General features: G+C 41.2%; 3 protein-coding genes across 5 annotated transcripts in view; 1 reads left to right on the top strand and 2 right to left on the bottom strand.

Annotated features, from left to right (window-relative positions):
- The window catches only part of LOC104373597 (unconventional myosin-X), a 93,049-nt gene extending 92,785 nt beyond the window's left edge, over positions 1-264 (top strand). The window contains exon 41 of the mRNA XM_086616155.1: positions 151-264. Within this exon, the coding sequence (XP_086472281.1) occupies positions 151-264 (114 nt within the window). The remainder of the gene's footprint in view (positions 1-150) is intronic.
- Positions 1-16,517, bottom strand: part of PLA2R1 (phospholipase A2 receptor 1) — a 177,778-nt gene that overhangs the window by 55,541 nt on the left and 105,720 nt on the right. The window lies entirely within an intron of this gene.
- The window catches only part of LY75 (lymphocyte antigen 75), a 46,950-nt gene continuing 40,554 nt past the window's right edge, over positions 10,122-16,517 (bottom strand). For 2 of the 3 annotated variants that reach the window (XM_086615376.1, XM_086615377.1), the window contains 5 exons: positions 15,416-15,590; positions 14,733-14,900; positions 12,595-12,717; positions 11,943-12,113; positions 10,122-10,949 (listed from right to left, as the gene is read on the bottom strand). In XM_086615376.1, coding sequence (XP_086471502.1) covers positions 10,765-10,949; positions 11,943-12,113; positions 12,595-12,717; positions 14,733-14,900; positions 15,416-15,590 — 822 coding nt within the window. In that variant the 3' untranslated portion in view covers positions 10,122-10,764. The remainder of the gene's footprint in view (positions 10,950-11,942; positions 12,114-12,594; positions 12,718-14,732; positions 14,901-15,415; positions 15,591-16,517) is intronic. The other variant, XM_086615375.1, reaches the window with a different exon arrangement.

Here is a 16,517-nt window from a genome sequence, read left to right as displayed (position 1 = left end):
TTCTTTCTTTGTTATCATGTTCACGTTTAGTATTACATGCAAAATTTATAGTGCCATGTCTGTGGACAAGGGGAATCTTTTTCTGCAAAATGTCTCAATGGAATTAGGTTTTTAATGTGCTTATCCTCTGTTATTGTGTTCTCTCTCTAGGTGGGCGAGATAATAAAGATCATGAAGGCATACATCAACATGATTGTGAAGAAACGCTGCAGCGTGAAGTCAGCCACCAGTGTGGACAGTCATGCTAGCATCTGGACTAGGTGATACGGACGAACTGCCACGAGAAAGAGGCGGTTGTTTAATGATTGGTGTTTGCAACTTGCCAGCACAAGTGTAGCAAAGATGTTTTTAAGAACTCCACTTGATTGACTACTGTATTTAAAGACTGGTGACATCTGCAGTACCGTAGGATTTGCACCGCTGCCCAAAGACATTAAACAACAGCAACTGTTGTTAAATATTAATGACCCCAAACTTGTTTGCCCCTTGCTTATTTGATGAACAGTGTATCTTAAAGAAGCAAAGTCAGAAGCATCCTCCTCCTCCTGCCTGTCTTCTCTGCTGCTTTCATCATTACCTGTCATACTGGCAGGAAAATTCACAAGAATCATTTCTGCACTACAGGAGGCAGACTTAAGCTTCCTTATGAATTTCCAACATGCAAACATCTGGGATCGCAGCATGGTCTGCTAAAAGAATATTTGGTTTTTATTTATTTTGCAAGCAACTCTAAAATATAAGTCACTGTGGGTTTTTTTCAGGATATACCAATGACCTGATCTGATCTTAAAAAAAAATGCCTTTACATAATTGAAGCCAAGTGGTCCAACTGAGAGGTCAAACCCTCTATGAGAGAGCATTAAACAAACAAATAAAACCACCTGAGGAGATTCTTTACCTTCCAATAGAAATTCACAGGTACACAACTGTAAAAAGCAGCACTTTAACTTAAAATTTTAAATGCTCCAACACAGGAGAAAATCTCTGGGACTAGCACCACTGAAATAGATCATCAGGTGCCATTCCGGGTGCATTCCAAGCAGCACCTGTTGCCTAAAACTAGTAACTGCCTTTCCCCTATACAGTCCAGAAGGTGAGATTGATTCAGTTGTATTTCCAGAAGAGCTGTTCTTCACAAACTCCAGGTTTTAGATGGCAGTCGGGGTTTTTTTTTTTAGGTGAGCAGCTTTCCTGCGTTAAGTTCCTTCTTTCTCCATATGGGATTTTAGAATGACTGGGATCCCTGAACTTTCAAGTGAACTGTTTCCTACTGAGTGAATAGGTGCCTAGATAAATTGTTACAGGCAAGAATTTCACTTCCTCTGTACTACTGTAAGTAGATGACAAACCTTTCATCCTCCTCCAAATTCTAATTGGAACTCCTCCCATCACTGTATCCCTAAATCCCCTTCCAGTCTCCTCTAGGTCCCTAGTCATCAGCAAAACTTGAAAACAATGCTGTTTTGCCAAAAGAACTGCTTCTTGGAGGATTTTGTAGCTACTTGCAATTTGAAGAGGCAGAATTTTTTTTCTTCTCAGTGAAAGATGACAGTCATCTTCAGTCTCTTAACTTCGGAAACTTGATTTCATTGTTTAAAACAATATTCTGTATTAGACACATTGTAAATTGGTTGCATGAGCACTCAAGAAGCCTGGTGGCTAGCCATTTTCTATGATCCTCATCTGGTCTTGGGATCCCAGAATGCAAAGGCCCATCCAGTTTCTTAATGAAAATGAAGAGCCGTATGTAATGTGGGCCTCAGCGCCTGTTTGTTATAATCAGATGTCTCCATTTCTGAAGAAGTGGCAGCTAAGGCCTGCGAGCTATGAAACAGAAGTTTCATAGAAAAGGAAATTAAGAGTCAGTATGCAACAGATTCTGTTCCAATTCATCATCGAATTGTGCCGTGTCACTAATACTGTGTCGCAGAGCACTGTAGTTTTGAGGTGGACGGTACAGGAAAATACACTGTACATAATCTGTGCTTTTCTCTCATTTCCACTGTACTGCAGCATGTGCAAACACTGTCCACTTGTCACACAACCAGCCTGAGAGGGTGGCCACTACTGTCTATCATACGTTTAACTGGAGTTTTGCCTTAAATAGCTTTACTGAAGGCTCCTACAAACATCCCCTTTTTGTCACAAAGAATAAAAAGATGAGCAGGTCACAAGTGAGAGAGAACAGGAATGCAGAAGGCACCTGGGAAGTAACACTTGGTATCAGTCCGTACACTGACTACATCTCTTTATGTATCAGAACAGCCTTGATTATCCCTGTCCTAACTGCACTGTCTCTGTGTTCTGGCTCTTGGGTTGCTGCAGGCAGCTTGAACCCACTTGGGAATGTAACTCCCATTACTATTTGTTGTAATTTTGCTCCTTTCTATTACAGAATTCCTTCTGCTGTCTTTTTTAATTTGTAACTGGCTTTACAAGAGGAAAGTTTAATAAATTATTGGATTGCACAGGCTGTATTCACTCACAGACATTGTGTGCTCATGTTAAGATATTTCCTCAGAAATCTAAGCCTCAGAACTTGTAAGTGAAAAGTAGGCATCAACTGTATGAGGAGACAACAGCAGAAGCAAATTTTGAAGTTGAATTATACAAAATAGTTTGCCACTGCAATGGGGAAGGTTTGTTTCCAGTTTCTGCTGTTCACGCTGGGGCTGGGCTTCACGTTTGGTCAGTGGGAGATGGCCCAAGGGACTGATTCTGAGATGGTTACTGTGGTGAAAGCAGAGCAAGGAATGAATCACCTCCAAAGCCCCAGTCTGCAGGACCAGCTCCATCTCTTCTCTTCAGCACCTCCAAAGTCACTAATAACAGAAAATCGCTTCCAGCTGAAAGGAGTTGCTGGCTGCACTTCTGTACAGTAGCATGACCCTGACATGGTGTTCACCTAAGAGTGATGTCACCAAAGTGGTAAATCTGGACTGGGGGCAGCTGAACTGTCAGCAATGCAGACAGACTATCCTCTAGCAGACAAAAGTTCCCTCAGTCCATACACTGGTATGGAAACCAAGCCGTGATGCATAACCTCCATTAATATGCTCTCATAAATCCCTTGGCCAGGTGCTCTGAGAGTCTGGGGTCCCTGGAGACAGGTCTGTGCAATTTCATCTCTGACTGTTCACAGAGTTTCAGTTTCTTCATCCTTATCACCTCGCATAGTCTTTCCAGGTCTTTATTTGAGGCTGGAGCTGCCTCTGCTTACTTCAGCAGTGGCTTTTCTTTCCTTGGCTGTTATATTCCTTTCTATGAACTTCCAAAACCACACTGTCTCTGCCTCCTTTCTGCTTAGGAAGCCTGAAGTCACACACAGGGGGTGACTTGTTTGGGTGGAGGAGGCCATCAAAACCAAACACAGGCTACTTGGCCTCACACATGTCTTCTGAGTTGCCTTCTTACAATATTGTGCCTCTTGGCCACATCAGGGTCTGGCACAGCCTGTCTCACTATCTGCTTGCCTGCAACTCACCGAAGCTGAATTTTTTCTTGGTGGCAAACAGAGGCAACCCCAGTGGCCATGGATTAGAGCAGGAGCTAGCTAGCCAGTCCCACTTGTTTGTAGCTGTTGAATTTCGAACTCCACTGGCTTCATGTCATGGTCATGACAGCAAACATGCTCTGCTGCAGTTCCAGCCCGACTATGACAACGTGCACAAATTCATTTATGACGCTGGTTGCAGTGAATAACCACCCGAGGCGGTGGTCAACTAACAGCGTTCTCCCACTCCCATTCTGATCCTGTTTTATCACCCTGTCAGTGTGATGTACAGTCCCTGCTGGCCTCCACCCAGTATTTCTGAACTAGTTAATTCAAATTTGCATGTTCTAATGTTTCTTTTGTATGAAATAGTTTCATGCCAATGAATGTTCGAGATAGGCTTTGGAACAAGGTACAATTTATAATCAGCACCTACACAGTAAACATACAATAGTCACAGCCTCTACTAAGTTATAGCACAAGCACATGTATCTCATTATTAAACCAGTTTGACCGTAAACTTCAACAGTTTATTTACACCTTGTTCTAAAGCACACAGCCTTTCCTTATGGAGGCTGTGTGTTGTATCGTTACTCTGGGCATTGACTTCAAAATGACATGCTCCCCTTCAGCGTTTAAGCAAAACCTTCACACACGAATTCCAGCCCCCACTGTAAAATATAGCTCCTAAATTTGTGGATTGCAAATTTGCTAAGCTCTTGTCCACGTTTTATACCAGAGATTCCAAATGCTACAATTGGATATACACTTCCGCCCCATATCACTGTCAACAACACAGAGGTGACTTCCAAGAATTCGATTGCAAGTAAAATTCACTTACCTTAACCCGTCTTTTAAGTGCCACTCTTCAAGCATGGCTGCGTGCTGGACAGCCTTTCAGACCTCAGCGGGGAGGACTCCATCTCATGGTGTACCTGGACTCCACATTGGTGTTTAGATCTGGATGCAACCAAGAGAGCAAACGCATTATGTTGGGTGATTCCTGGTTCTTGCCAGATCTCCGCCACCATCCACTGCCCCGTGGCAAGCTGCAGAGCACAGCTGTCTGGTAGGGAGCTCAGCTCCATCTCCTGCCAATGCTGCGCCCAGGGACATGTCTGTGACCACACACAGCCCCCAGGCACGGCAGATACCTCAGGCCTCCCTCAAAATGCTGTGATAGCTCACGATTGCGAATGCAAATGTGTCCTTCCTGTAAAAGCAAACACCTGTAAATCCCGAGTGACTCTTAGTGACAGCCTGTCAGTGTAAACACAACTGGTTCTGTACCGGTTCAGCATTGGGCAAAGTTTTTGCAAGTCCACTAAAGAAGCAGAAATGTTCGCAGGAGCATCTTACCTGTCTTGCTTCTATCGCCTGTTGCAGCATGAGGCTAAGTGAGGGCAACTCAGCTGTCTCCAATTGTGCCTTGTCAGGGTGTGCCCACAGGCATGGCAGTATTTAAACCAGGAGCCGCCTTCTTCCAGCTCCCCTAGGACAGCTGCATCTTGGCAAGTCATCCTTGCTAAGTAAAGCCACGCAGAGAATGCCCATACTTAGGTGCTCCGAAGCAGAGCTGGTCCTGCAAGGTGAGACTGGTGGGGGGTGTAAAGGTGCTGAGCCTGCGTGGCAGGAGAAGCCCTGGTTGCAGAAGGAAGGGAGGTCTAGAGGGAGTTCCCCAGGGGCTGGAAGAGAGGAGTGTTGGCTGTTGCCCACAGCAAATTCCTGCTTGTTGTGCTGTGAGTCCTTGGGCTGGGGTTGAGCCAGCTTCTCTCTGCCTGGCTGCTGTAGGTTTATTGCTTGCAAAGTGGGGGGGAACAGACCCACCCCTGCCAAGGCTGTGGTCTCCTGGTGTTACAGCATGTTCTGGCAGTACGTGCTGGCTGTCCTGGCCCTCTCCCAGCACCCCATGCTGGTGCAGTGGGGCTGTAGGCAGTGCTCAGCCCACCTCTTTCAGGCTCCTGGCAGCACTCAGCTGGCTGCTGCTCTTAGGGAATCGGTGTGTTCTGGTCTCCTTTCTCAGCAGCTTGCTCTAGTGCAAGGCTGCCTGGTGGCTCTTGTGCCCATCGTTTAGGGGCTTGTTCATCAGGGCTGCGAAGCTGGTATGAGACAGAACAGGTACAAAGCAGAACGGTGGCCAGAGGAGACAACACAAGATGGAAATGTCAGGAACTCAGCCATTTTCCTCAAAGTACTTCATGATTCAAGCCCTGGGTAAATATGCTCTTGTATTATCCACATACATGTATAATTCATACGCTCACTTGACACAAGATGCTCTTTAAACACCCTGATAATGTTTATGAAAATAAAGACATTTCAATGAAACAGAAAGCAGTTTGGTTGCTAATGGGGATTGACATTCAACCATGCATATTTCTGAAATCATCTCAACCAACTACTTCGTAAGTGTAATTTGAATATGCATACAAGACTTGCTAGTTTTTACGAAGTGTAAGCACCGCATTTTTGTATAATTACCAGTTCTATATCATCTGTTAAAGAAGAACTGTGACACATGACATTTGGAAAGAGAATTTTTATAGAAAGCAGAATGCTTACTATCAATATGAGTGTCCTGAGACACAGCAAGCAGAAAGACATCTTTGTTCTAACAAAAAATGTGCACATAAGGGGCCAGCACAACGAAGTAAGCACATTTTGCAATGATTATTTTCTATCTCTGAAATTCCACTTTCTTTAAAGCTACCTTGAAGTAAATCACTCTATTCATGCTGAAAAGGAGCAAAGCTAACAAACAACTGTGTTCTGTTTATAATTATAGTCCCTTCTGCATTGGCAGAAGAAATCCAGAAGGACTTACAGTCTGTGTTGCATTACTGTGTAATCACAATAAAACCTCATCTGGTATCCTCCCCTACCCATCCTCCCCTACCCCCTAAATCTGTTCAAAATCTTAGTTACTACTGGCAGATATTATGATAAGAGTGCACAGGAGTTTTCAATGTGAAAATACCATAAAACCGAGATTGCAGCATTTTAGAATGGCATTTACGCTATGCACCATTTGCAAGTTAATTTGCTATCAACAGAAAATTACCTTTTCTAGTGCTTTGTCAACCCTCATCTTAAAACTCTTCAGAACTAAATGGGAAAGGTCCATTAGAGCGACAACTGAATTTTTCTCTCCAGTAGCTAATCTCCTGTTTTTCCTAAGCTTAGTTCTTTAATATTGCTCATAGTTCTCGCTTTAAAACTGCACAAAGTCTGTTTAATTTGGTAATAAGAACTTTATGTACTTATTGACAACAGAATGAGTTCAATTAACTTTTCTGAACCTGGGTGTTACATATGTATCCCGCTGTGCTCCATACACTCAGCAAATGGCTGATGCATAAAGGGCTCAAATTCTAACTTTTAGCAATGAAAATTGTAATGTTTGGTCTTTGTTTATTTGCAGCCACACCAAACAAATATCACTGACAGGCCATGCAATTTACTTCCTCCTTTCAAAAATGTTTAGATGTATAACAGATGTCCAGAGCAATGAGCAGATGGTGCATTTGGTTTAAAGAAAGAGGGAAAGTGGTAAGAAATACAACAAATCCATCAGTGCTCATGCATCAGCACTTGTGGTTGATTTCTGTGTCAATTAAGTTATTGATACAGAAACAATGTTAAAATAAAAATGCTGGCTGGTCTAGCAGCAGATGTGGATGGACCTTTCCATGACAGAGTCTTCAGAGACTGGGCAAAATTCAGGAAGAACCACCAAACCCCGTGCTGCTCCACTCGCCCTGGGAGGAGCTCACTGCCACAGGAGTGAGCTCAGCCCTAACAAGAGGGAGGCCAAGGAGACAGAGTCACCCATCAAGTAGTAAGTGTGCAAAAAAACCTTTGTGCATTTACCTGGACAGTTTTTGCCTAGAGCTACCAAGGTCCAGCAGATAGTCTGTGCTCCAAGATGAAGGAGCTTTAGGATGTCTTCCCAACTCCATCACTCTGCGACCTGGGAAAAGCACTTCATTTCAGTGCTTCTATTGCCCTGCTCGTCATCTTCAGTTTTTAATAAGTGTCTTTGAAACAGATGACCTCATTCATCCTCTTGCACAATAGGATGTTTCTCCCAGCAGTCGCAGATTTTGGAGGTCTGGAATTCAGAGTTCAGATGATACTTAAAATGAATACATGTCATGCTTTAATTGCAAATGTTACAAGGCTGAAAGTAATTTAACTGCCCATATTTTATGACAAGTTATGTCAGGAGCCCTTAGAAACTGCTTTGGAGCCAAGATGGGCCACAAGTGCTAATGAACTACACCTTGGTTAAAAAAAAAAAAGGCACAGAGGAACATTCCCTTTCTCCGCAAACCCAGAATCAGCTTACTAAAAGCTAGGTATAACCATATTCCATGAAAAAGTATGTTTTCAACTCCAAAAAGAAAGGTACTAGCATTCTTTTTAAATACATCCAACATTTTTATTACCTCTGAAGTCTTCTCATCATGGTAAAATTTACTTATCTACTTTAATTGTGACCACAGCCCCTGTACTATGTGCTTTTTTTTACCCAGTGATTAACAAGCTGTGCCTTATCTGTGATAACTGCTTCCACAGAAATAAAACCAGTGTAAGCAGTTTAGTGTTTTATTTAACTTTATTCTTTCAATAACAATACTGCTAAATAATCTATGTATTTCAAATAAAGTGGGTTACTCACCTGCACTAAGGCAGTTGTGCTTACTCAGATAAGAATTACCAGTGATTAGACAACTCAGGTACGATGAAACAAACATGAGAAATGGGGCCTTAAAAAATTATTTACATCATTCATAAGAATAAAATATACGATTTTTATAAAAAGTCTATACTCATGTGTGTTGGAGAATTAGGATTTTACTACTAATTTCCTTTTTCCATTTCAGATTCACACCTAAAAATGCTCAAAGTATAAACACATCTATAAAACTAGTAAATCTCAAAACATGAGGATTTGTAAATAATTTTCTCCACTTAGAGTTAGAAAAGAAGAAGAAACAACATTGGGTTTAGTCCATTGCATTAGGAGTCATTTGGCAAAGCACTTAGGCACATAAGTTAACCAGAAGATGCCAGGAACCAGGCTGTGTTATGTTTCAAACACTTCTCACACCAGGGCATGTTTAAGGTGGGTGAAGGTTATCTTCCCTACGTAGTAACTAGCATCAACTACATTTTCTACAAGTTACCTTGAGAAAGAAGAAATAAAGTACTCACACTTGTGCCCGAGGTACCGAATAAACTACAAAAGTGCTTACTTTGATCAGCAAACTAACAGAACCGTTCCCCTACTGTGCCCCTTCGGGCTGCTGTTTCAACGGGCTCTAAAGCGGTATCTACAGGAGGTTCTCTATTTCTCAGTATAAACGATAAACACTTGCTTATCAAAATAGTGCAAACAGGAACAAAGAAAAGTGCTGTCAAGGAAGGTAAACTGCAGGGGAAAAAAGGCAGTTGAACGTCATGACCTCGCACCGTTGCTTCAGAGAAATCAGTAGTACTTTCCTCAGCGCGTCAGCCCAAGCGTACGCCTACTTACTGCATCATGCCACCATCACATGGGGAACCAATCTGGTCTTTTATGTATCCTCCTTCATAAAAGTCAGTGTGCCTGCTCTTTGTATTGTGCATTTAAGAAGTCTAAAGACTGTTGCAAAACATTAATTCATCAAATCATTAGAGTAATTAACAGACACAGTTCTGTCTTCCCTTTTTCCCTTTATAGCATTCTTTGGAGTGCATAGAAAAGGCCACAGTGACACACCACATACAAAAATCAAGTTTAAGTTTTATGTAAAATACTCAAGTATTTTTGGCATTTATGTACACAAGTTTATTTACCATACATTCTTTCTCACTCTTTCCTTAGATATATTTTCTTGGACAGATGACATATTTTACCTATAAAGTTAGGCATTTAACCCTAGTATAAATAAGAGTATTAGGGGAAGTAAATGTCAGGAGGATCTCGTTACAGAACAGGGAACACTGTCACTGCAACACTCCTGTCTTTGGGTGTCACAGTGCAACAGACCATAAAACAGAGCAGGTCCTTTCTGTGTTCTGATCTACAAGAAAATCAGTCGGGTCTAATTTCAGAGTAGTTTGAAGACGTAAGATAGAACACAGTGCGTCTTTCTCTAAATGCTACTCTAGGTGCAGGTTTTTTAATCTTATTTAATTAATGCTTAGGTCCAAATACTGATTTTCACTGTAAACATTCCTGCTACTTGTGCTTTGAAAACTTTGTGAAAGGAGCTGTGAAAACAAACTTAACCATTTACTTAAAGAAAGATATGTCACAGGATAAAACATATCATTCATGCCTTTGCTTTTATAGGGTTAAGGCTTTTATTTTATCTTGAGTTCTTCTTGTGTTTGCCCTTAGCCCTTAATGGGTATTCTTGTTAGCCCCACTACCACCTTCAGGGGATAAGAGTAGTGATCTGCCAGCTTGCCAGTCTCAGGCTTCAAATATTCTATGTTATTTCATTTATTCCTAGATGGCATGGGTTTAGTGCAGGGTATTCCCCATAACTCTCTACTCAAAAATGTACATTTTACATTCTAAGGGAGATTCTTCTCTTACCACCATAACATGATTTTTTCTTGTGTGTCTTTTGGGGGAGGGGGGGTAGGGGGGAGAAATCACAAAATTATTTTCCTCCACTATAACCAGAAAACCTGAATTCTAGTTGGATGCAAATGAACACTTAGCATCTGGTAACTCCCTTCTCCCCTGCTATATCAAAATTTTTAACTGCTTATTACAAAAGTTGCTACACAAAGACTCTGTCTCCTATTTATCATCTTTGTGTTAGCTTCTGCAGGGCAATTCAATGGTAGCAGCAAAACCCTTACAGCATATCAAAATGGTATATCATTTGGCATGAAATTATTGATGGATAATTGTACAAAGTTACGGAATTCATGCAGCAATTTTAAGTGCATTCGTTAAGGTGATGTTGCATGAAGTACTATTGGCATTAATTATTCCATTAAAAACTCTTTCCAGTAAAAAGAGCAAATACTGTAAATTAAAAAACATCACAGAACTCTAGAAACCTTGCACCTTAAATGGCTGAGGACAAATGTAAATAATTACTATGGACTTGAATAAAAATTGCACTTGTATAAAAGAACAAAATTTAGCCCCCATTAATAACCTTCTTATTACTTTTCCAAAAAGAAGTAATAAAACATCAAGTAGTTCATTCCTGATGGCTTCACACAGTGAAGTTCATGCTAAATTGCCCAGAAGGAACAGTTTCTCAGTCGCTATCTTTTGTGAACACATCATCAGTTTCATCATCATTCATCCCTCTTTGATAGCGTACTGAAGAGAAGGCACTCCAGTGAAGACGCTTCTTTTTATAGAGATACCACGCCAATCCGACAATGAAGACTAAGATAATTAGCAGGGCAAATGCTACAGCCACCCCGGTATGATTAGAACCTGTAAAAGAACGAAACAGAGGTAGTTATTCTTTGAAGAGTTTTGGTAAGAATGTTTTGTCATGGGGTTGACGCTTGCTTAGGTAGCTAATACTGCACACATTTATAGTTGAAGTTGAGGCAAACTGCTTCATCATATCAATAGTCTTCATCAAGTGGGAAGTTCGGTTCCCATATGACTCAGTACCTACCAGCTTATTTTGATCATTCTGTTGTCAATTTCCTAATCATATTTAGGTTGGAGGGGACTTCTGGAGGTAAAAAAAACCTACTAGTAAATGCTGCACTCATTTCAAGGTATGTATACTTCAGAAATCTTATAAGTTCCTGACTCTCTTGGAGTGGAAGGGAATTTATGCTTCCCTTGGACTGAAGAGATCTTGTTGAGGTCTTCCTTAGCAGCATGAAGTTAAATCTGTTCCTGCGTTTCCGCTTCAGTGGAGATGTACACAAAATCAGAAAGATTCCACTGCTTCTCAGAACTTGTTTGCTTAATGCTCAGGTAACTGCTTTCTTTCCTGGACACAGCACAGTATAAGGAAGCAACATGAGGCCAGATTTTTTCTGGAGCTGTGGGGGGCCAGTTAAGAAGCCTCCTCAAGACTGAAACAGTCTGTAGTACCTTCTTACTTGGCATCTCCTACAAGTCTTTCGGTTCCCACCTACAGAGACTCACCCGTGAGAGATACTATCACTTCTTACCCCAGGGTAACTACTCTATGCTCTCTCTAAAGTGGAAATTTCACTTCTCTCCTTTAGCCTTTAACTGGACAGTGAGAGCCAGGAGAAGTAAATTCCTAGAGGATTTGTCGCTGAATGCAATTTTATGGCAGAACAGCAACAGAAGGCTCTTGCTTACGCAGAGGTACTTGATAGATTCTTTTGTGAACTGCACTTTCATTATTTCAACACAGACTTTCTCCACCAAGAAAAGAAAATCCTTAATACAGTCACTACAAAATTAAGTCTGTGCTAAAAATCAATGCTTCCGTACCTAAAGGAGCTTTACAAACCACTCTGCTCTGACTACGACTGCAGTCAACTTTGGACCACGTGCCAGTTGTGGACAGGATAACGCTGCATTTTTCATTAACTTCTGCAGTTTTATTTTCCCAGTTGGCATAATTAACTGATGAGCCGTCAAGCCAGTTCAGGGACTGATCTGCTGGGAAAAAAAATTGCTTAGTTTAGATCACCAAAACGTGTCGTAATGCTACACAAGGTCATTCATAATCTATTGATTTCTTTACATTGCAACAGAACCAGGGCTGACCGACTATCCCATACATTAAAAGCAATAAATATGAACACAACACTTCTAGCCCCACCTCTTCTCCAGATCTTTAGCGTTTGATGCATTTGCAGTTCAACCATTAGGCACTAATGACAGTGTTGGGGAAAATTAATTTCAGCACCTCCTGATTATCTTAAGTGTGCAACAGGCAGAAACTTAAGCTACAATGAAGTCCAAAGGGCTGTGTAATAAGAGATTACATTAGGGATACATCCTAAATGAGGGATTCCAACCTCAGGCAGGAGTTACTGTAGGCTATCAATACCACAAAACTGAATTCTTATTTGAGGATTTATGCATTTTTATTTACCACATGAAACGCTCATGCTCACACAGAGTTGCTGCTTCTTACCCTTAGAGCTCTGAGCTAGGCCAAGCCATACATTCTTGGTGATGAGATCATTTTCCTTTATGTGTGTGCTCACAAATGCATTTTCTTCAGCATCCACTATAGTCAGAAGGGTTGCTGAAGGACCTAAGGAGAAGAGGAAACTGGTCAGAGTTGCAACTTCAGAGATTTTTCATGGTGCTTGTACATTGAGTTTTCTGCGGGAACAATTACTACAGGAAAAGATTTGCTGATCTGGGCTTGTGAAATTAGCTGGAAGTAACCCTGCAGAATAAAGACATAAACCTCCCCGTTTCCTAAACACAGCATGTTATACAGAATGGCTTCAGATGACTGGTTATTCAAGTAGGTCACACAAAATAAAATGGGAGGAAACTTACTGCAGCTGTAGACTACATACATTGAAGGATATCAAAAGATATGCCACATTCAGAATTACTAGTTGTCCTGGTTTTAGCTGGGACAGAGTTAGCTCTTCTTTTTAGCAGCTAGAAGAGCTCTGTGTTTTGGTTTTACTCAGAGGCTCGCTCTGAGAAGAATGTTGATAGCAAGCTGATGCTTGTAGTTGGCACTGAGGTCTCAAAGACTTTTCAGCTGCCGTGTTCTTGCCAGTGTGCAGGAGCACAACAGGATAAGGGGGGAGCATAGCCAGAACAAGGGGTCCACGGTTTTCCTTGTGATTTGTACTTGGACTTAAGATTGAGGGCCAAACTGGCCAATTAGTATTCCATATCATGCAGCGTCATGCCCAGCATAAAGGTGAGGGACAGCCGGGAAGAAGGGCTTTTGTGCTTTGGCTCTTTCGCCACTTCTGCTCTTTTGCACTTGCTGTGCTTTTGCTCTATCGCTTTTTTTTTTTCTCTCTCTCCCAGTACTCCCACTCTCGGAGTACTATCTCTCTCTCTCTCTCTGCCCCTCTCTATTTTGGGGCCTCGCATTCGTCCGGGATTGCAGCTTCGGGACGAGATGGGCTTCGCATAAGAGGGGGTGGTGAGCATCTACACTGTGTATTAAATCATCTGTATTAAATTGTTCTTATCTCAACCCACGGGTATCCCATTTATCCTTTAATTCTCTCCCTCATCCCTGGGGCTGGGGGAGGGTGAGTGAACGACTGTGGGGGGGCGGTTTGGTTGCCGGAGCGGCCTAACCCACGACACTAGTGTTGTCCAAGTAAAAAGACCTTTTCAAAAATACAGTTGAACAAAAATTCAGCATTTTGCTGAGTCAATTTAATTTCTAAATCAATTCCTCATTGTGCCTCCGGTTTTTATATACAGTATTATAGTAATCAAGGAAGAAGAGGGAGGAAAAGGTATACTGGAGGCAGGCTCAGAGTGTACCCATTCTTTACAAGTACACACAAATACAAGCTGGAAGCTTAATTTACTTGTTCTTTGAACTACCAGGCCAGGTAGGACTCAATAGAAAACTGCATCCAGGACTTGGACTACTTGCATCTTTTCTTTTTCATCCTACTTAGAGATTTCAACTTCACATCATAAGATAATTCAATAAAAGAAAGTTATGAGAGTCACTAGCTTCTAAGCTAAGAAGGTGATTAAAATTCTGTACACAAGACTGCTTAACATTGTCTTCTGCAATACGATTCCCCACATAGCTTGTCAAAGAAGAGAGAAAATCCTTTAAGTTGACATAAAGTTTAGTTTTTTAGTGATACAGTGTGCCTTAATAATATCTATAAAGTACATGCTTTGAACCATTTGATAGGTTAGCAAGCTCCCTATTGGCAAGCAGCTAATGCAAGAATGTAATAAGAAAGCACTACTAATAGCACTCACTTTATTTATAATAAAGTTAATTGTATGCAAATAAATCAGTTTCCTCCAAACTGTAAGCTTTACATTTCTGAATCCTCTGTCAATGGCTATCTGCATTTTACATGGCATATCCATGTGCCAAACAGTCAGAATATTGAAGAGTTTTATCAAGAACCTTAATCAGATGTTGAGAGATAAAGCTTGCTATTTCTTTTCCTAAACTAAAGCAGCATAAAAGCTGAAAAGCTAGAGTATAACCAGTGTAGTTTTTTTGGTTGTGAGGGTGTCTGTGGTTTTTTTTTTTCTTTTCAAATAATGGACTAATTACAAGCTGTAATGTGATAAAGAGTCTAAACATACTCAGTTTCTGGCAGACTTTCTTAGCATCTTCCACATTATATACTGAAAAATTGTAGAACGCCATGTCAAATGCGTAACAGTGATCCTTATACTGTATCCATTGTAGGGTATCACTCATTTGTGGGCATCCTGGGGCTCTGCTCACTTGCTTTGGCTGTAATTGTCTCTCTGCAAAGACAAAAAAAAATTTCCATTATTTCTGCTGCAGGAATTTGTGCATAGTCTCTTTGTAGTAACAGGACAGTAGGTATTAACAAGGACTACTTCTCCCAACCACCATGATTCAAGTAACTTACATTCCTTCTTCACATGTCATAGATTAATTTATTTGAAAGCAAGCATAAGACATGTCCCAAAGGCTTGGGAACCATTTTTTCTTGCCTTTTAGGGGGTTTTGAAGTCTGGTGTACGTGTTCGATAAGGATTTTGATTCAGAAAAGGTACATACAGTTTAATACTCATATCACAGGTGATCAAAAAGTGACCAGAATTGTTTTAGATTTTCACCACTGGAACGGAGAGAATTGATCTCTCTTAAATATTAAAAAGTGTTTTATCGTTCCTGATACACGACTCAAAAAGAGAATCGTGTAGTGTTTCAGCCTTCATTTTCAGTTTTACATACAACATATAAAGATAGAATACACAAGACAACTACACAAAATATTAAAAATAACACTTACTGTTCGGAGAGCTATAGCAAATGGCACCTTCAGCAACATTTGTACATTTTGTACGGTTCCAAGATCCTTTGGTGTCCAACAGAACACAGTTCTCAGTAGTATTTGAGTTTTCTAATTCCCAAGGATAGTAGTCAAAGTCGCTCCCATCTGACCATTCAAAATTAGCTTTACTTCCCTAATCAAAGAAAAAACCCACAACTTTTAAACCACAGCATATGGTTGTGGTTTAAATCTTGTCAGCCATTAGTAAGTCATATAGCAATATTTACCTCTTGTAGAGTGATAAATTAAAATGCAGGTGGCCTCATTTAATAAATCCATATTAAATAAAAGTACAACATAGTTCGCATGTTCCAATCAATTCTTAACATAAAAAATCCTGCTTATTTGTGTGAACTGAGAAAGCGTGGCATGTCTGTAAGTTTAAATCTGCAATGTGCCTTGGTTTATTCCATGGGGAACATTTTACTTCATTTCATCCTGACGTTTTATTTAAGCAGTCTGTCTTCCTTGCTGTGAACATTATTAGATATGTTGCAAACTGCTACTGTCAAGATAGCTTCACTGAGTAAAGCTGGCCAGCTTGGGAATGGTTTGCTGTGCTAGCTCCTACTTCAGATGCACGGCTGGAAACCTGTGACCATGAAAGGTCAAGTTGTGAGAAGTGGAGGGACCCAATCAGACCAAAGGACAGGCAGAGATAGCAAAGGTACGCGTAGAAACCACACACCCCTCTGCAGAGCCGTATTCTTGCCAATTAACTACCACGGCCAGGTCTGGGGAGTAGTGTGGGGAGCCGGGTTGAGGCACAGGCTTTTGGCTCCAAGGTTAAGCAGATAGAGGAGGAGGAGGAAGATCTGCAGCTGCCTCTTGCTATGCCTCCTAGGAGAAAGGACTTGCTTCCTTCTAGAGAGCCAGTTCCTGAACTGCCTTGGAGAGCCAATCCCAGGCTGGACTAAACAGGCTCCATACAGCCTTGTCTGACTGTATTTGCTAATGGAATCTGATCCTACTGAGGGTCATAAAAGCTGGAGCCTCTAAAGGCAGCGTTGCAAATTACACTTCCTTGTGTCCCAAGGCATGATACGGGACCTTTACATTG

Source organism: Tauraco erythrolophus, chromosome 8 (assembly GCF_009769465.1).
Source record: "Tauraco erythrolophus isolate bTauEry1 chromosome 8, bTauEry1.pri, whole genome shotgun sequence".
Classification (NCBI taxonomy): Eukaryota; Metazoa; Chordata; class Aves; order Musophagiformes; family Musophagidae; genus Tauraco; species Tauraco erythrolophus.
The sequence above is the reverse complement of the archived record's forward strand: the minus strand, read 5'-3'. Positions and strand labels throughout refer to the sequence as shown.